Raw genomic sequence first — 20842 nt, forward strand, 5'->3', positions numbered from 1 at the left:
AGTATTTACAAGTAGCTAAAAAAGCTTACCGATTTACTTTTCAAAACCAAACAGGTTCCTGTCAAATGCATATATAATGTTTGAAAATCTTATAAATTCAAAGCTAAACTATCAAATGAGTTTAAAAATAATAAAATTTTTATTATTTCATTAAAAATAAAGTTTTCTTTTGTATATATAAGTGTTACATCTTAATTCATCTTGTAAAACTTGATCAAAATTTTATATAGCTTTAATACTTCTTTTATATGGATTAAACATAAATAATTTTTTTTTAAATACATGTTTAAAAATGAAACTACCGAAAAATCATAAAGTCGACTGAGTTTATTACAATATTTTTGTAATTAAATGTAGTTAGCCTGTTTTAAACAGCTACACCTTTATATACATTAGCTGGTCTCAGGTGTTGGAATTTTTTCATTTTCTTGAAAATGTTGTCGATTTCTTTCAAATCCGATTTAAACTCTTTCACGATTTCCGCCGCTTCCTTTTTGTGGAACCAAGTTTCTTTGCTTTTGTCGAGCAGACACTCCTGTTGTAAAATATTGAAACTAAAGTCTGTTTTGAGAGGTGGGTTTTAAGTATAATACTGAAATGTTTTTAAAAAATTACGGACAAATGTAAAAGTATAAACATCCTATTCAATGTGTCATTGTGTATAATTTTAGATGACTTTCTTTCATGTTTTAGCTTTTAGAGATTAACATTATGCTGTTTTTTAAGATAGAAATGCTAATATGCACAATAAAACTTAAACTTGAGAAGATTTTGAAAAGTTCAAACACAAACATTAATAAAATGATAGTTTAAAAACTGTTTCTTGTTTTAAGCTTACATTTTTTATATTTTTCAATAAATTAAAACAAAAATTAGCTATCTTAACATTGAATAACACATTTCAATAAATGTTTATTTATACTTTTTTGTTCTGAATTATTAAACTTAGTTTATGTAACAGTAATGATGAAATTAGTTAAACATTTTAAATTAATTTTGAACCTGTTTTACATTGGTTACTTCTGTAGTGTGAGCTCTGCTTATGACTGCTGCTTGCTGTATTGTTGTGGGCAGAGTTGATATAATCCTGTCAACTTCTACTTCCTGCCAAATAATATTATATTGTTTTATACTTTGAATTTCGTTAGAACTGTTTAATATTGTTTGAAAACTTAAAAATAACTTTATTTTTTTTGTTTTTTTGAAACAATAAAAATTCTTTGCTTGTAACAAAAATTTAATTAAAAGCTTATTTTTCTATATATACTAAAAGTAGTTTTTTTTCAAAGCTGTTAATCAAAAAATATAAAGTATAAAATTTATAAAACTTAATCAAAAAAAAATATTTTATATGACGCGTAATGTATTAGAGTTTTATAAAACTCTAATACATTACGCGTCATATAAAAATCTTTTTTTTTCAGTTGAGTGAAGTTTCTATACCTCAGATATGCATTTTTATCAAGAATTATTTAATCTTTTATTCCTAAGTTTTCTAAAAGTTACGATTTCACTATTTATTACATAATTAGTCATTTAACGTTAACCTTAAGATATTAATTTGACTTTGTTTGGTTTTAAAAATGACTTTTTTTTAAGTTTTATTTTGACTACGTGCTAGTATTATAACTAATTCTTTAAGTAACTACAATTTTCCATGACTTTTAAATGAAAACTTTGCAGAACTTTAGTTTGAGCACTTATAAGCTCTTTGAGCAAAACACTGTTTGCGTAATAAAATTTAAAAACTATTAAATTTAAAAGTAAAATGGAAATACTTCCTTGTTTTATTTTCATAAGTTTTTTTACTATTTGTATAAACTTCCGATAAAAAATATTAACTACTAGAATGTTGAATACCTCGGTGATTTAGGATGAGCAAACTTTTAACTTAAAACATTTATATAAATGCAATACGTATCATCTAAAACTATTATTTTTTATATGTTATAAGTTGTTTTGCTACAACTGATCTACTTGTACAAAGTATCGAAAATAAATTTGAAAAGTTCAAATATTAGCCACAAGAATGATACCTCGGTAAATTTAGGAGGAGCAATTCGGAGTATGGAGCAATTTGTCGGGGAAAATTTCGCCATTTGCAGCTGGTCGTAAGTGAGCGCTGTACTTTGAATCGAGCTGGTTGCTATTATTATTGTGCAAATCTCGATCTGTGGAAATCATTATTTATTTTTTAAGCAAAAATATTTTCAAAGTTTTAAAGTCTACTCTACATTCGATAAGTTTTTAGTGTGCATGTCTACTCTTATTTAAACGTGTATATACAGAACAACGATTAAAAGATATGAAGGCAATTGAAGTAAGTGGAAGGCAATATTAGTTTTAGTAAGTTAGTATTAATTAACTTTTATATTTTTTGTAAAAAACTACTTAACATATTTTTCAACTACTGTTTAAGTAAATACATTTAGACCAGGGGTTAGCAGCCTTTAGTGACTCGCGGGCCAATTTTCACATAAAAAATCGCTCGCGGGCCGCACTATTTAAAAAAAATCTTCGAAAGTCGCACTTATTTTAAAATAGTTGGAATAATTACTATAGAAACACTGTTTTAAACCAATAAAATAATAAAATAAGCAATAGCAAAGCACTATTAAAGAGTATTAATTGAACTAAGAGCTTAATTTGAAGTTTTTATTACAGAACCTTTTATTTTATTGTTTTAAAAAAATATGTTTTTAGCTAAAAAGTACCTCGCGGGTTGTAGATTTTTGCTTTGAGGGCCACGTTTGGCCAGCGAGCCGCACTTTGCCGACCCCTGATATAGACTAATGATATATAAAAGTTAATAGAAAAACTTTTAATTACAAGTTTATCTAACTTCTAAAACTAATTTTATTGTTAATTTAATAAATTTATTAATATTTGATAATGATTAAAAGTATACATACTGACTAACCAAAAAAAAAAAAGTTTATTAAAATATTTTTAACCTTATATAAGTTTAGCTAATTGTATAACCTTATAACTAATTGTATAGCTGACTGATTATGTATAACCTTATAAGACACGTTAGTTCGCATTTGGTTTGCGTTTGTATTAAATAACTTTTTTATATAACACCTAAAATTTTGCTAAAAGGCAAGCAAAGTTAAGGAAATATTAGAAAAAAAAAACTAGCCGTTCTAAAACTTGTACAAAATTCTCACCAGCTGCTGCCTGGTTTCAAACGTCGCAGGCATTCCCCTGAAGTTGCCGTCCTCCCAGCCGAATCCGAATATGGCCATCTCGTTGGCGAACGCCTGGATCTCCTGATCCGCCACTATTCCCTGTTAACAAACATGATAGGTTTTTTATATGGCGGAACACGAAAAACACTGTTTAGTTTCGGTTGTGTATATAACTTTTTACAAATGTAAAAAGCTTAGAATGACTGTTTAATGAAAGTAAAGTACATAAGGGGATATTTGAGTTTTTAAAAACCATTTTAAAGAGATACACGACTCTGATCAGACTCAGATCAGCGAAGCTATTTTATTTAAACGTTATAATAAATTTTAAACAAACAATTAACTAAACCGGATGTTACCCACACACTAAGAATTTTCGATTAGTTGTATATATATTTTTTTAACAATGTATAAATATTTATGTAACCTGTAATTTTTACTGTAGTTTGTAATTCTAATATATAACTGTTTAAATATATCTTATTACTTAATTTTTCTTATATATTTAGTTTTTAACACTAATCTTTACTTATTTTACACAGTTTTATAATTGATAATGACTGATGAAAAGTCGAAACGGCGTCTAATAATTTATAAATTTGCTATGTGCATCTCTTTAAAATGTTGTATAAAGAAAGTTTGATTAAAAGTGAATTTCGATAATTTTGTTTTAGTAAGGGTCCTTTTTATGCTATAGAAAATGCATCTAATCCAAAAATGCTTTATAATAAAAATAAAAACCAGGAGTAACCTCATCATCTTCATAAAAGAGGCATATCAAGCTTGTCACGAAACCTTCAATAGTTTTCCAATACAAAACCATAAAATCACCAAATATGTATTTTGGTATGTTGTTGACGTGCATACCTGATTAATTTTTTTGATTATCAAATAAGAATCTTCAAGTACAGGTTGTAACAATTTTTGTCGTAAGAAAGTAGAAAAAAACTTAAATATGATTAATAAAAAGCATAACACCTTAAAATGTTTTTTATGTCAAAAAATTAGTGTATTAATGTGTTAAAATGAATTTAGTTATTTATAAAATGTTATTTATTTACTTTTAACTACATATTGTGCCTTTTAGTTTGACTCATTAAGAAAACAGTACTAGAGTATAAAAACTGAAACCTTTTTTTTTCATAACTTTTGGAATGTGAAGCTGCTGAAGATTGAAGCTTTTGTAAAACTGTTTAACAAGTGTAATTGGAACTGTAAATTATTAAAAAAAGTTTTACTAAAAGTTTAATAACAAATAAAGTTAGATTAATTGAAATAGAATACATAACACATAAAGGTTATTAATTTTTTTTAAGTAACATATATTATAAATGTATGTTTATACATTATAATTGCTAATAGTAATGTTAAAAAACTTTTTTTAGGTTATGTACTTTTAACTAAAATGATATTTAATTATTTAGTGAGTATTTTGAAATATCAAAGTTGCCTCGTGTTTTATATAATGAAAACGAAATAAAACTACTATTAATTAAAGTAGGGTACCTAAACTTTCTAATAACCTTTACAGCTTAAAAATTTGCACTTGTAATTGTTATAAATAAAAGTTACTGATAATAAAATAGATTTTCAGAAAAATTTTATTACTACTTTTATCAATTAAAACTAGTTGGTTCTATTTCGAATATGTTTCTAAAGGTTTTATTTTAAAATAAATTGAAATGACCAACATTTTTAGGTAAATTTGAAAACAAGTTATTAAATACAATAAATAAGCAAAAATAGCTTTTACCAGTGTAAAAATTTGAAGATTTGTAACAAATCCATTACATTTTAGTATATGACTAGTTATGAACTTTTAATAAAAAAAGTTTACAAAACTTTATATTTTTTTTTATAGTTCTATTTTAAATAAAGTCATAGTTTTTATATATGTACAATTTCTAAAAATATCTGATAGTACGCATTATCTGTAGTTTTACAACAACTATAAATCACGTTACAATAAACTGTCACGTTAATCATACCAAGCTAACTATTTATAAAAAGTTATACTTCAAAATTATCTATAACGCTTTTATGAAGTATAACTGTTTATACATAGTAAATAATGTTACAAAATAAATCATAAATAAACTTAGACAACCAGAAAGAAGGTTAGAGAAGCTTAAATCTTATAGAATAACATTAATATAAAAAACTAACAAACTGAATGCCCGCCACCGAGGATGGCGATCTCAGACAGAATGTTCTTGCGACTTATGGTGGCACTGGCGGCGGAACTTATCAGGTAAGGTCTCAGCAGCTTGTAGACGGGATGGGCCTGGGACAGCGTCCTGAACAAGCCCACCTGAAATGTCTCGAGGGTGGCGGTGGTCATCAGGTAGTTGTTGATGTACTGCGAATTGTGAGTAAATGGGGTGTTAAGTTTTTGTGCTAATGTTTTGTAGTTTTTTTTATATCAAAATTATAAGTTTGCATTTGATGTAAAGCAGTTTGTAGAATCTTTAATATTATTGTAAAATAATTCGAATAACCAAAATAGTAAATTTTTTGCTTCATTATTTTTAAAACATTGTATCTGATCATATATATTATGTATAGTTAGAGAAATAAAACACTACATTATAATTACTAGTTATGAATACATGCTAGATGATTAAAGATAAAGTAGCCTTATTTATCTTAAAATAGTGAGTTTATAACACATTTAGTTATAACTGCAAATGATTTTTAAGTTGTAGGCAATTTTTCTAGTTGTTGGGCCTAACTAACGTTAAAAAAATTCTGGCTAAACATAATAAAAAATAGTACTAAGGGCAGCAACATTTCTAAAAATTATAATATGAAGCTTTAAAAATCTCTTAAAAATAAAACTTCAATTAAATAATTAATTTTTAAGCTTTTCTGTTTTCTAGAACCTATATAAGAAACATATTTCACGAGGATGTTAATAAAAGATAAATTTATTTGTTTAGATAATCAATACTTATTTAAGCTAAAAAAAAACGTCGCTGGCCAGCTTATTTGCTGGAGTGCCGTACGTTGCCCACCGTATAAGTACGTAAGAATTTCAATCAAGCACCAACGTAATAAACTCCATGAGCCGCGTTGTTGTAGTACATCTTTGCTAGATGCCACGCGTTGCTCCCATCTGCAGTGAACAAGTACTCCTTGTCACCAGGCTTCAGCTGGATGGCCAATGGCAGGAACTTGTTCTGACTGTTCACGTGCATCAGGCACACCGCAGGTGACACTTTGCATTCTTCAGATTCCTTCAAAGTCTTGCACTGCTTGTACCTCTTCTTTTCGTTCAAAGGCACGTACTCCAACTGGTTGTTTTCTCCGTACACCTGACTCAAGTCTGATATGAATAGCTTTTTATCCTGAAAATGTAATTTTTATTTTGTTTTTTTGTTCTAAAATATTGAGTCGTGCGGGGTTAAGTAAAACTAAATTTTACTTTTTTTCGAGCTTTTTTTTCCTTAAAATTTTAAAGTTGTGGAAGAACAGTAATGTTTTTTTGTTCATAAGCTAGTTTACTTAGATTTCCATAACACTTATTTTTGTTTATTTTATTTATTTTCGAGTTTAGATAAATACAAGTTATTAATTTCTACTAATTTCAAATGAATTAAGGAAAAATTCATTATTTTTTTAATTTTTTAAACATTTAGTTGCTTCTTTTAAAAAATAAAAGTTGAAACAAAACTTATTTACTTATATAAATTTCATATATACTGTAACAAAGTATTCTGTTAAGTAATGTCTGTAAAACTTAAATTAAAAAACAATAGTTATGACCACATGCAAATTAACGTTTAAAAGCAATTTAAACAAAAAGACCTGAATAAAGATAATGCCATTAAAACTTGTCAACTGATAGATAATAAGGTGCTTAAAAACTAAAATTTTTGAATATTTTTTTTAATAAATAAAGTTTATTTTCAAAAAACCTTAATAAGATCACTGAGTGTGCAATTAGGCTCCAGAATACCCTTCAGGTCATCATCGGTCAAATTAAAATATTCAGGAATTTCCTTGCAAAGCTGGAACATGAGAGATTTCGGACTGTTCAGAATGTCTTTGCTGAAATCTTTGTCCTTGTCCCAACTGTTTAATTTTGATTTATTCGTTAAGTTAAAGTTATAATGTACAAATGTTTAAAAACTTAAAAGCTTTAATACACTTTAGCAACGTTTTTTATTTTCATTTTTTGTTTATTCTTTAGTTACTTTTATATAAAAAGCAATTATCTAAAAAGCTTTATAAATATTGTACTTTAAAATAGTATATGAGTTGTAATTGATATCCAAAGATGTAGATTTTGTAATTATTTTTGATATCTGAATATTTAAAAAATCTTAAACGTATGTTTGTTAGCTTAACAAACAATGATTTTATCATTTTAGTTAATACTGACTTTACTAGTTTAATGTTTTTTGTTTCAGACTAAAAAATTAAAATGTAGCTTTTCTAAGGAGTTTATTGTTTTACTTTTAATTTCAAACTAACAAAAAATACTTAAAGTTCTTATTAAATTAACACATAATCGAAAAAGTCTAAGAATAACTTTAATAGATCTTTTGAAGTAATACGTTTGGAATAACTTTTAAGTATGTACTATGCTTTAACTAACTATTAAGTTTAAGTTTAAAAACATTAAAAATGTTTGTTAACTTTTTACGTACCAGTAAACTAATAAAATCAGTACTCATTAAAAATGTGTTTTTTTTTTGAAATGAAAAGTTTTTACAGTATAATTATTATTCAATAATTATAGTTTAAGCTCTATATTTTAATTGTCCTAAATTAAGTTATAATTTGTTAATAAAAGCAAAATTAAAAATTGTTTATTGTTTGCAATAAAAGTATTCAACTCCTGTTAAAATTGTCGATTATACTAACCCAGTGTTGAAAGAATTTGAAACTTTTTTGTCCTCCAAGTAAAATCTCAGACCGTGAAAGTCTTCCATAGATGACATTTTCAGATCATGACCTAAAAAATGTGTATTGTATCTTGATTTTTTAGCTGTTTAGTTAAAATTAAGTTGAACCACTTTGATTAGATATTATAATTTATGATAGTAAGTATGTTTTTTAACACTTTCATTATATTAATTTATAATAGCTAAGTCTTGTATTTAGTACTTTAGCTTCTTTAAAAGTTTGTTTTACTTTTATGCTTTTGAAGGTCTTGTTATTTTTTTCTATGATAAAAATTAATTTAAACCTGTTTATCAACCTTTGTATTGTTAAAAGTTTAACACTTTTACTTTATTGTTGTTATTCTATAAGTTTTAATAAAAACTTACCAGTTAATATTTTTTTTTTCTTTTAAAATGTGAGCAAGTATTATACATGTATTTTATTTTAAACTGACTAAGGTAGTTTTAATTATTTATTTATTTCTTTAGTTGTTATCTATTTGTTTAACTAATATATTTAAGTAAACTAGTGCTTCACTCACTCCTCAAATCTGATCTATTTTTGTTTAAAAACTAGAGCAGTTAGTGGTTCTGTCTTCTACTTTAACTATGTCAAATAAGTTTCTGAATAAGTAATTAACTATTAAACAACTACTTAATAAAAAATTTAAAACTAAAACAAATATAAAACTGCTTCACTAACTCATCAAGTCAGTGAACTTGTCTCTCAAGTACTTGATCGTCTCCTTATCGTCGTAACCTTCCTTCTGGATTTCCAAGGGCAGATCTTTGTGCTCCTTGCCCTCGATCTGCCGCGGTTGCCCCGTGCACGCTGCCCTGTTGTGCGACCATTTGTACATTTTTCTGGCCGATTTCAATTCGGCCTTTCGCGGCTGCTCTGGTTTCTGCAAGTAGTTCGTCTCGTCTTGCGGTAGGCAAGCTGGAAGTTTTTCAAATAGATACTAAATATTAAAATAGTTCAATTATAAAAATAAAGCTGTTTGCTTTACATCCTATGATACGTTTCAATGTTCAAAGGTTTTTGATAGAAAAAAAAAACAAAAGCAAAAAATATTGAAACTTGATTGTTTTCATTCTAGGAAAAGTATTAAAGTTTAAAATAACCCTGTTGTAAGTTTATTTAAAAGTGACTTAAGCTTGTGTTAACAAGCTCTTTAAATTTTTTACTAGTTAACGTTTAATGTAAAAAACTAACTTCTGTGGGTAAAAATGAACTTTTTGTCCCAAATGACCGAGTAAACCGGAAACGTTGCCTCCCAATTTTCCTGTTTGTTTTGCAGCTTGATGTATTCGCAATACCAAGGTTTTTTCGGTGTCGATTTTGCTAAAAAGGTTGTTTTAAAAACTGCTTTATTAAAAAAAGTAAAGCAAAACAACAATAGCAAAAAGTTTAGAATACATAAAATTAGAAAGTTTGTATAACTTGTTTTTGAATACATACAAAGTACTTATTATTAATAGCAACTAAACAGAAGTCTAAAAGTGCAAGTTTCAGAAAAGTGGGTAAACTGCAGTTTTATGTCAATTTGTTAACGTATATTTTCAACTAATTCCGTTCACACCTATCTCAATGAAGGCCGGTTTTCCGATGTTGTAGGACTCCAAGTCGAACGTTCCTACTTCTCCCGGTCCGAACGGGTTTTTCGATCCCTGAGACTTCTTCGGATTCAGTTCCATCCAATCTGTCTCCTTCTGCACTGAGTGCAACTTGACGCTGAACTTCACCCCAGACAAGCTCGTCTTCATCTTGTCGGATGTCTGTTTATTTATTCTTATTTTATCTATTTTTAATCAATTTTTTTGATACCGATTTTTCTCAGTCTTTTTAACCAAAAGTTAACAATATTTAAACAAAATCTCTCTATATTACCGGGTATCTGTAATCAATTTTTTTGGTATTTATTTTGTTGCTCAGCCTTTTTACTGATCAAAGAATTTAAGGAAAAATTTCCAGTTTGTTAATTAAACATTTTACGTATCAAACAGTTTGTGTGTTTTTTTAAAGGTATAACTTGATTTCAAAAAGTGTTTTTACTTTAATACTTTTATTAAGCATCCCGTTTTAGTTATGAAATCTTAGATATAATTTCTAACTAAAACATGCTTAAAGTAGTATAACTTATTAACTATTATTATACTTATAGTATAACTAACATAGGAAATTTAATTCAAGATGCAGTTAGTATGATACATAGATATTTTTTCATGATATAAATAAAATTACTTTTTAATAAGTTTTGTAAAATTAAGTACTATTCAAAAAAATGTATACAAATATTTGTTCTTTTTTTTGACTTACTTTTATTTCAACAGAATAAAACGTTTTCGTCGTTATCCTAAACGTGTCCATAATTTTTATCGACAAGAACAAATTTGCTTCACAACTTTTTTGTATTATTGCTGTAAATTTAGTATTTTGAGATTTTAACATAGCTATTTAACCTTTTGTATATTTAAATTTAAATTTTTACGTTTGTACCTGAACAATACTGTTTAAAACATCTTAAAGAAATCTTTTTCACTGCTTGAAAAGTGTTTAAGTCGATAAAAATTTGATTTTAATATACTTAACTATATAATGAAAAAAATAAAGTTTTCAAAGTATTTGTATAACTTCACAAAACATTATCAAAAATTTAAGATTGACAACTTTAAGTAGTTTAAAATGAATACAATTAATATAAACAAACTAAATTTCTAAAACAAACAAGTTATAAGCTCTTTGCTGTGTTTTTTGAATGAAAAAGTAAATAAGCTTTAAAGTTTTTGTATAATTGTAAACTGTCTATTGCACTTAAAAATATAAGATTAAAACTGAAAGTTCAATCACGTAATGTGTAGGAAAACGCTGTATTAACTGAGTAATGATAAAAGAACACGTCAAAATAAAATGACAAACAAGTTTTGTTAGTAATAGTTTGTATTACTAAACGTCGTTTTAATGTAAATAAATTAATATGGTTGCTTAATTTTTTTTATTTTCACTTAAACTTAATAGTATTAAAATAATGTTTTCTTGATTATTCAAAGAATAGTGAGTATTCAAAAATTCAATACTTTGAAAAATATACCAACTTTGATTACTTATAATTAAAAATAACTGTAACAATAAAATAGTATTTAAAATTAAAATGGCGTATATCATACTTATATATACTTTTATTTCAAATTTTTTGTTTACTTTTTAACAAAAGTATTAGTTGTACTTATCTCAATTCTTGTTTTAGACACTCGGTATTTACTAAATAAATTAAACTTTACGCTAATAGTTAAAGTGTATTTATAAGACTTTAAAACTGCATAATACATTTTTTTTTTATATTATAAAGATACAAGTTCAAAGTAGTTTACATGTTTACAAAAGTTCGTACAGAATATATCTCAATGTACAATGAAAAACAAAGATAAATAAGAGTCTTAAAAAATACTATGTCGAATATTTGTTAAACAAAACGATTATTTTAAAAGTCTTTGACAAAAAAAAACTATTATGTTTTATTTAAAGGTGTAAAGTTAAGTAAAAAACTCAAGTTACATAAAAAACATAAAAACTGTTATGCTAATAAGCTATTTTTTCAAAGATTGAATTTAATTTGGATGACTATGTAAGCTTTTGGGTCTTATAAACGTACTTGTAAGATGCATAGTAGGTAAAATAGTTGAACTTATAAAAATGCAACAATACAAAAGCATTGCATCAAATTTGAAACAGTTATGAGCTATCAGCATTTGTATTAACACTCTACACATTATCATATACAAACGAAGCTTTTGAAATAAGTGAAATTAATGTTTTTTTATAAAAAACCGGTGTTGTGCTTTATTTTACGTGGTAGCTTTACAAGTTTAATCTTTGAAATGTTTTTGAAGTTTTGAATAAGTTAATTTTGATGTTTTATGCTTATAGAATGATTATGGAACACTTTTTTCTCATTAACCATACAATTAAAGCTTTATATATTATCTTACTTTAAAAAAACATTTAGCATACATCATTTCAATATTGAAAGTTTTAAATAGTTATTAAAGGTTCTTATTTTATATATCTACCTGAATTCTACAACTTTAGAAATAAAGAATGCAAAACTAACATACATAACTTTAACAGGTTTGTGGAAATTTTATGCAGTTTTAATATTCCGGTTAACAACATCTATTAAAACACGAAGTAAAATGTCTTAACTTTTTTTTATTAAAAATATTATAGTTTTTGTTTTATTAGTTGATAACTATTTAAAGGACGATTTTTTAATAAAGTTAACCAGAATAAAAAGCGAAGTTTTGTTATGACTCTTTTTAAGCTGTTTAAAATTTCAAAGTCTGAATGAAAAATTAGATTAATTGTCATTTTATTTCATAAACATGATTAAATTAAAAGTAGAATGAATATTATAATAACAAGAATATGATTTATAGCAAAAAAAAGTATAGAACTTTCTAGTTAAAGTTTGATTTTATTACAAAACTACCAAAATTAAAAACTTTAAAAGGAAATAAAAGTATTTAGCTTTTTAAAGAGTTTTTGTTTTGTAAACTATACTAAACTTTTGGAAATGTTGTACGAGGATAGTTTTAGTTTATTAATTATTAGTGTTAACTTTTTGAAATTTTATGCTCTACAACTTAAAGTTTATATAGTTGTTGGCTATCAAAAATTATGTTTTCTAAAACGTAGTTTAAACTTTTTTTTGCTTTTTTATTTTGAAGCTAAATATGTAGAAAGTTTGTCGACCCTTGCTTTTTTAAGGCTGATCACATTTTAAGTGTGTAGTACAATTGTTTATATTTCGTTCTCCTTTATACTATACTTTGATTTATCATAAAAATTTATAAAACAAGGACTTTTTCATTAAAAAAGTGTTGTTACATCGCTGTAATAATAATGACTATAGTGATGTCATTCAAAAAGTTAAAATGTTCTTAATAATTCTCAAACTCGACATATCGTTATCTTTTTCCACAGAAAAAGTAGCTCTAATTCTTAGTAAGCAGTTAATCTGTCCATTACTCAAGTAAATTTAACAGTAAATCAATTACTTTACATTCAAACAAGTAAAATGATCTCATCTAATAAGCCAAGTACTTCAAGGCGTGGTGACGATGTTGCTAAAGTGGTTAGTATAACTTTAAAAGTCCTTTTTTTTTAAATTGAATAAGTCTCATTTACGTATAAAATGATAAACTATGCTTATTTTTTGTATTGTATGAATTATTCTCAAAGCTAATCCTCAATCAAAAAAGTTAAAATGAGTATTTAAAAAAAAAACTATCAAAAAAAAAAACAGCAACTTGATAGCCGCTCAAAGGCTCTAACAACTATTCATAACCATCTCATCGCATTGCAAATAAGTTATCAAAGAGATTGCGCTAGACTAGCGCAGGAGTATAACGCAAAGTACTTTGATCCTTTGTTGAACCTAAGAAGCTGCATCTTACGTTCAGGGCAGAGCGAAAAACGCAAGTTAGTTGAGTTCAGCAGATAACTATTTGTAAAAGTTTAAACCTTATTGGTAAACTTCTTAACACAGCTAATTGTAGTTTTAGTTATGACTATAGAAAAATATTAAAAAACATTATTAAGTGATCAATAAAGATTCTAATTTATTTTATTTAAAATTATACTTTTAGTTAAATTTAAATCTGCTTTTTTGTTGTTTGGTGTAAGTTGTTATGGAAAAAAAATATCATACTCATTTAAAAGTCAAAAACTTAAAGTTTCTCAATTTTTTGTTAAGTTCGTTTCTACTTGTATTACAGCTACTAGTTTTTCAAAAAACTGTATAAAACATAACTGCTTACCATTAATTTTTAAAGCGCAAGGCTGAAAAGTACAGTCGAAGCCATAAAGCAGTCTGGCTTGGAGTCAAGTGACTGTGAATCTTTTCAAAGACTCAGCAAGTATTGTAAAGGGCTTACAATAGGTTTTATTTTCTTTATTTACCTACACTTTTAGTCAATTTTTTTTATTACTTAAAGATTTTAGTTTAGCAACTTGTTTTTTTAAAACGATTAAAACTTTATACAATAATCAAAAACAATCTAGTATGATAATAAGGTCAGTTAAATATTATTTCTAATACTTTCATAGGTTTACATGCATTGATTCTTGCTTTAGTTTTTGAAGTATTCTATAAAATTAATATGAATCTATGTGATTTTAAATTATTTGAATTTAAAGTCATAAAAAGGATCTTTTTATTTAATTTTGCAACTAATTTAACTTCCCTCTATATAACAACATTTGAAGTTAATATTTTATAATTACTGTATTTTAAAACTCAAAGTAGTAGTAAACTTGTTAAAACAAAGTTTTTAGTAAACTATTAAACTATTATTTTTAGTAAACTTAGTTTTTTATTTTTTAATTGGTATTGATAATTGTATGCAGTCTTGAAAAATAAAAACTAAGTTTACTAAAAATAATAGTTTGATAGTTTTAATTTCTTAGTTTAAATTTAAAACAAATAATTGGTATTGATAATTGTATGCAGTCTTATTTGTTTTAAATTTAAACCAAGAAATTTTTCTGCGTAGTTTTATTAGTGTTTGAAACATTAATAACGTTTAAAGAACTAAGAACTTTAATTAGTTTTGTAAAACAAATAATTGTTTTTTAATAAGCCAAATCAGTTTATTATTTCGTCTCTCAAATGAAGTTTAAATCTACAATTGTTTTCAAAATAAAAAGTTAAGCTAAAATTATTTACTTTAATAAACTTATACAAGCTTAAAAAAGTTTACTAACAAAATTGAAAAAAGAAAACGTTGCTTGAAAATTAAATTTAAGTTTGGCAAGAAATTTGCTTTTTTTTTTAACACCAGAATTGAATATAAAATCTCTACAGTATTCTTTAAACTAAAACTAATCGCGTAAAAATATTCTTTAAAGATTAGTTTCATTAGCTTATATTATTTGATTTTTCGTAACAATATACCAAATATAGAAACTTTAAAAAATTTGGTAAAAAAACTAACTAACAAAAAACAAAAAAATAGTACAATGTTTGTGTCTTCAAAAAGACAAAACAATTTTACTCAGTTAATAAGCCTGGGCTAAGCAGAAGGAGACGTCCAGATGATTTCTGGAAATCTGTGCTGCTAAACTGCAGCCCAATATTTAGCTCTTTGATACGAAACGAGGAGCGCCAGCTACTAACTTATATTGAGGATGTAAAGTATGAGCTGATACCTTTTAATGGAAGCAGTCACTCCATAGAGGACAGTAAGTATTTATTTATTAAAGCGAACTTAAAAACCTTTTGTGATAGTTTGTTTTTGAAAAAGCTTTATATATACATTTATTGTATTGTATTTAGACTAAAACTATTATTTTGTATAGTTTGAAAAACATTGATAACTTAGCTAAAATATATCTGAAGCAAAATTAAAAATTATCTTGAATATAATTTTTTGCAGGTGAAGTCCATGGTTTTAGGGTCACTTTTACCTTTTGTAGAACAAATCCTCTCTTTTATAATAGGCAACTGGTGAAAGAATATCTTATCAACATTCACCCCAAACCAAACAGCGATGTTTCATCAAGTATGCTTGGTAAGTTTTAATAAATTTTAACACACTCTTACAAAGGTAAGACTTTTCATTGGTTTTATCTATAATATTTAAATTTTTTGAATGCTAGTTAATAAACCATAAACTTTTTATAAATTGTTTTACTGAAAACATTACTTTTCGGTTTTAAAGTAAATTAAAACTTTTTAGTTTGTAAAGCTAGTTAGACTTTACTTTATTATTTTTATAAATAATTTCATAAAAAACAACAGAACACTCGGATAAAATCATGTCTGAAGAGATATCTACGTACCAAGGACCCCGTCTTATTCAAATCACAGGCAATAAGATTGAGTGGGTGAACCACGGTGAGACTCTTTTGTGTTTTTGCACTTTGTTTTTTTGGTATAATTTTTTAAAATCAAATATGCAAATACTAGCAATTAGAGTGAGATAAAAAGAGTTTGAAACTGTTTATGAAAATCTGTTTTAGTTACTATGACTAAATACTCGCATTAAATGTGGTCATTAATTTGTTTTATTTGATAGTTGTTGTTTAGAATTAAGTTTCCCTAAAGTATATATACCCCTTGCTCTTTTACCATAGGTAATAAATAAAGTTAATTTAATTATTCAAACTACGAGTGGAAATCTATTTATTAAACTGATCAGTTCTATTGGATAAAGTTTCAAATTTTAACTTTTTTTTTATTTGTGTTTATGTTTTAGTTGTTTTTGCTCAAAGTACTTTCTAAAAACAGATTTTCAATATTCTTTATCTATAAAATAAAGTTTTACTAACAACAGTGTTTCTTATAAAAAAATTTATATACACAAACCCTCCAATGATATTTTACTGTTAAAAAAAAAACTTTCAGTTGAAGAGACTTATTTTATTTAGATATATAACAATTATTTTCGATATTTCTTAAAATAACGTTTTTAGCTGAAAATTTTGTTTTTCGAACTTGATAAACTTCCTAAATTTTTTAAGCATTGTATAAACAAGAAAACAATATTATTACAATTTTTTTAACAAAAATATAGGCGAAATTCTGCAGGACAGAAGCCTGGACTTTCGTATGCCGTGAGACAAGCTCAAGTTTAACAAAGAGTTGATCATACTAATTTTATCACTAGACGACAAGTCTTCGGTAGACTGAGACCGAATGCTTATGGTATAATGATTGAATTGGTATGATCAATCCTTTGTTGAAATTTCTATATTTTCTTTTTTTTTTAACTTTAAGTAAAATAATTAACCTACTGTTCTTATAATCCTTCACTAATTAATACTTTAGATATGACTTTTTAAAAGCAACTTAAAAAAAAAAATTATATTTCTACTGCGCATAATTTTTTTTGCTTGTGAAGCAACAATCTTCAGACTATGTTTTTGATTTTAAAATACGCGGCAACAAAAAGTTTTAAAAAATATTAATTCTTGGTAATATCGCTACTAAATTACTTACGTTATTTAAACACATGGGATAAAAAGCTTTAATAAAGTACGTGTTAAGAAAAACAAAAATTATAAAAATTAACTGAATTATTTATATCTTCGCAAAGATAATAAAGACTTCATCTAAAAGAAGTATTAAAACTATTTGTTAAAAGTTTTTGTGTATTATTTTACAAAATTTGAATCTTGAGCAAATTTGTCAAGTTTACATTTATAAAACAGTTTTTGTATAGGAATACTTAAAGTAATGATAGCTAGTATGTTAGTTTGTATATCAAATGATTTATTTTTTAAAAAGCTATTCTTTTTCTGTATTGATACAACTTCGCTGTACGTTTTTAGATTCTTTAGAAAATGCATAGTTTTTTAATAACAGTCAACTACATTATGTAGAAAAATAATGAGAAAACACCAGTATTTAAATATTTTAATAGAACAAATATCATATTTTATTTGATAAAGAGCTCTAACATAATAAAACATTTTTGTTTGAAAGTATTACTTAACTACTGAAAATATTCATGTCACAGACTTTTATTTGAATTTTCTTAAAAACTTAGCGTTTTTAAATTTTAATTTATAAAGTTAAAGGCTCATAATCTAACTACAAATTCAGTTGAAACTACTGATATTTAATTTGTATTATACAGAAGACAATTTGAAGTTTGAAAATCACACGGAGTTGAACAGCCTAGTTTCATTTTTCCAGTTTAGCTGGAACGAAAAGGAAGGTTTTAACGAAGATGCCGAACGGTTTGTTAACAATATATCAATTATATCGATCTAGATATTTATCACGATCAGCTAATTTTTAAACCGTACCATATACTTAAAGTGTTGAAATCAGTATATGGTAAGTATACTAAGTTATAACAACTTTTCTTGTTTAAATGTTGTAATAGAATATAAAAAGCTTGCATTTATAATATTAATTATTAGTTTACAAAAAATGTTAGTTATAAATTTATATTCATAGTTTATAAGTTATTATGATTTAAATTAAATATCAAATCAAAGTTAACTTTTTGTTTACCAATTAAACAAGATATGATAATTGTTTTCAGTGACTACATGGTAGGTACGTATATGAAGGATATCATGGTGCCTAACGCTTACTATATCTATAAGAAGATAAAAGCAAGTTAGTAAAAACTTTTAATTATTTTTTGTTAAAATAAATTAAAAAAAAACTTTTGTGTCCTTTTTAATCTATCTAATTGTATAGGTTAAAAATATTTAAAGCTTAAGTTTGTATTTAATTTATAAAATATATTTTGTATTCAATAAAAGAAGACAAAAATATGAACGAAACATGCAAAAAATTATAAGTTATTGAAAATACAAAGAAAATATTAAGATACTTATTAACGTATTAATAGGTTATATACGGCAAAAACAGGTGTAAATTAGTATTTTTTATGTAAAGAGTAATATTAATTAGTATTATCAGTTTTTAAAAAATTCAAATTTATAGCACTTATGCAAGATGAAAATCCTTCCCAGTCGTCAGAACTGCTTCCATTTAAGTTCAGAAAACCAACATCGTCAAATAACTTAACAAACAACTCAACTCTAACTTCTAACAAACTTCAAGCTAACCAACCCATCCTAGTGCCAAGCGCAAAAACTGACAAAAATGAAAGTCACCATAAATCTACTTTGAATGAGCAATCCCAGATGAGTTCGGCACAAAAAATTAATAGTTTGTTTCTTCAGCTTATTTCAGAGCTGAAAAATTCAAAAGAAGAAGAGGAAGAAGTAGAATACAATGTTCCGATGCCAAGCTCTGGTTGGTGCAACAACAGCGAATCCGATGTTGGAGAAGCGAAGTCGCTAGCTGAGATCTGGGAGCAAAGTAATATTTTAGAAACTTTAATTAAAGAAGCTACAAATGAAGTTGAGGTACCAGTTAGCTTCCGAAATTGTACTGGACTGAATCATAAATCAAGGTCTGAAGAACTTATCAGCCAAAGTCATGCGCCTATAAACTTTAAGAAAGTGGTAAGAAAATGTAAATCACACCACGTATACCCTACATACAATAAGCCTTTACTGAAAAAAATATCACCAATTTCGTCAAATTCAAGTATCGAATCGGAAGATGTCGAAAACTTTGTCGACTCTTTAGTAAAAGGCAACACAAATGTGTCAATTGCGGAACTGAACAACCTCGCTCAAAAATCTTCAGGTTCCTCTCTAAAAGCCACTTCATCGCAATGTAGCATATCTACTATAAGCGAACCGGCAACCACTAGTACTCCAAAATCAACCTCTTCAGTTGATTTAACCACTTTACAAGATTTCAAAGCCGAAGATACTTGTTTGAAGTCTTCAACTGGCGAAAAAAAACGTATTAGTACTCATAACAAAAAAAATTCAAGAAAACGTCGTACACCTTGGTAAGCGTTTTCCTATATGTCAAAAATATTAAATCACCAGTATAATCAGTAATACGTATTGCTATTAATTTTACAGCGAATCTGGATCAACTCAATCAACAGAACAATTTAAAAGAAGAAAAAGTTCTTTGATCGACTATCCAAAAAATGAGTTGAAACTGTAAGTATTACAAAGTCTAGCTTGCAATTAATTATAAATTTATATAACAGAAGATATTATTTTATTTTTTATATATTTTATTTATCACTTAATCTAACACCAAAAGTTTTTGATATTATAGTGAGAATGAAAACAGCAAAGTTTGCACCAAAAGAAAAATGACGTTAGTAAAACACAAACTGCTTCTTTAAAAATTTCACATAAAAATATATCAAACTCTAATCTATGAGCTATTGTAACTTTTTTTCAAAACCATACCAATTAATTCGTTTTAAATTGATGAAAAAATTAAGTTTAAAGTAAACAAGTATATTAAACAGGGATACAAGCAACAATTATGATGATAAAAGACCAAAACTTTGTAAGTTTGAAATGTTTTAAGGCTATTTAAGTTTGTAGTAAAACATTAATATATAGCAGGTTTAAAGCAAGTTAATGAGCCTTCAAAAACTAAAAGAAAGCGACCTGGTTTCTTCAAAGAAATTTTTTTGATATATAAATATGGTTAGTTTTAATGTTGTAGTAAGTTGATATTTTAAACCTTTAAAGATAATACTTAGTACTTTTTTATTTAAACACTAAAATGACGGCAAATTAATCGTTAGTTATTTCTATTATTCTAATTTACTTGAAAAAAACGTATATGAAATTTTGGTTGGAATGACTTTAGATCTCATTCAGTAACAACTAAAGTTTTTATTAAATAGTTGTGCAATTTTCTGGTGATTGACAAATCAATCTTTTTAAATGATTTAAGGAATTTTTTTTCTAAACTTTAATAAAAATGATAGTTTCAGAAAAACTAACTTTTAAAAATGTAAATAAATTTACTCTAAATAATATACTTTCAAAGCTGCAACTTCTGCATTTAATTGGACATTCAAAAGAAAACGAAAATCAAACCGTAAGTAAACTCGATGAATGTTTCCTGTTTTGCCCAAGATATCTGCCCAAGATTGGTTAAGAAACTTTGTGTTTGTATTTGTTTTTAAAGTATTTATGCCTCACGATGTTAATAAAAAACAAAAAAAAATGTCTTTTTTTTATTAAGGAGATAGAAATAATTAAAATATATTATCAGCAACTCGTTGAATTCTTTTTTATTATGTTGTCAGTATTCAATATTGATACAGAATTTTATACAAGAATACCTAATTAAGTCTGAGTTGTGCTTTTTACCATTATGATGTTATAGTAAATTACGGTAGGTA

At 26.0% G+C, this 20842-nt stretch overlaps 1 protein-coding gene across 1 annotated transcript; it reads right to left on the reverse strand.

Annotated features, from left to right (window-relative positions):
* Positions 1-367: 367 nt before the first annotated feature.
* On the reverse strand, positions 368-9847 carry LOC145836686 (polyunsaturated fatty acid 5-lipoxygenase-like). Its single transcript, XM_082944468.1, has 11 exons — positions 9664-9847; positions 8784-9020; positions 8061-8151; positions 7109-7265; positions 6242-6538; positions 5358-5550; positions 3943-4058; positions 3171-3290; positions 2037-2171; positions 1003-1104; positions 368-535 (listed from the first exon to the last, which is right to left on the reverse strand). The coding sequence occupies exons 1-11, from the start codon at positions 9845-9847 to the stop codon at positions 368-370; spliced, it is 1800 nt and encodes a 599-aa protein (XP_082800594.1).
* Positions 9848-20842: the final 10995 nt, after the last annotated feature.

Source organism: Thalia democratica, chromosome 5 (genome assembly GCF_965202585.1).
Source record: "Thalia democratica chromosome 5, ktThaDemo2.hap1.1, whole genome shotgun sequence".
Classification (NCBI taxonomy): Eukaryota; Metazoa; Chordata; class Thaliacea; order Salpida; family Salpidae; genus Thalia; species Thalia democratica.

Bases quoted from the DNA above. Each gene is read 5' to 3' on its own strand.
- LOC145836686 (XM_082944468.1), bottom strand. From the start codon at position 9,847: ATGAAGACGAGCTTGTCTGGGGTGAAGTTCAGCGTCAAGTTGCACTCA. The intron at 7,266-8,060 runs GTTAGTATAATC...AAAATTAAACAG, and splicing joins TCAAATTCTTTCAACACTGG to TTGGGACAAGGACAAAGATT. The intron at 536-1,002 runs GTTCAAAATTAA...ATTTTACAACAG, and splicing joins AAGTAACCAATGTAAAACAG to GAGTGTCTGCTCGACAAAAG.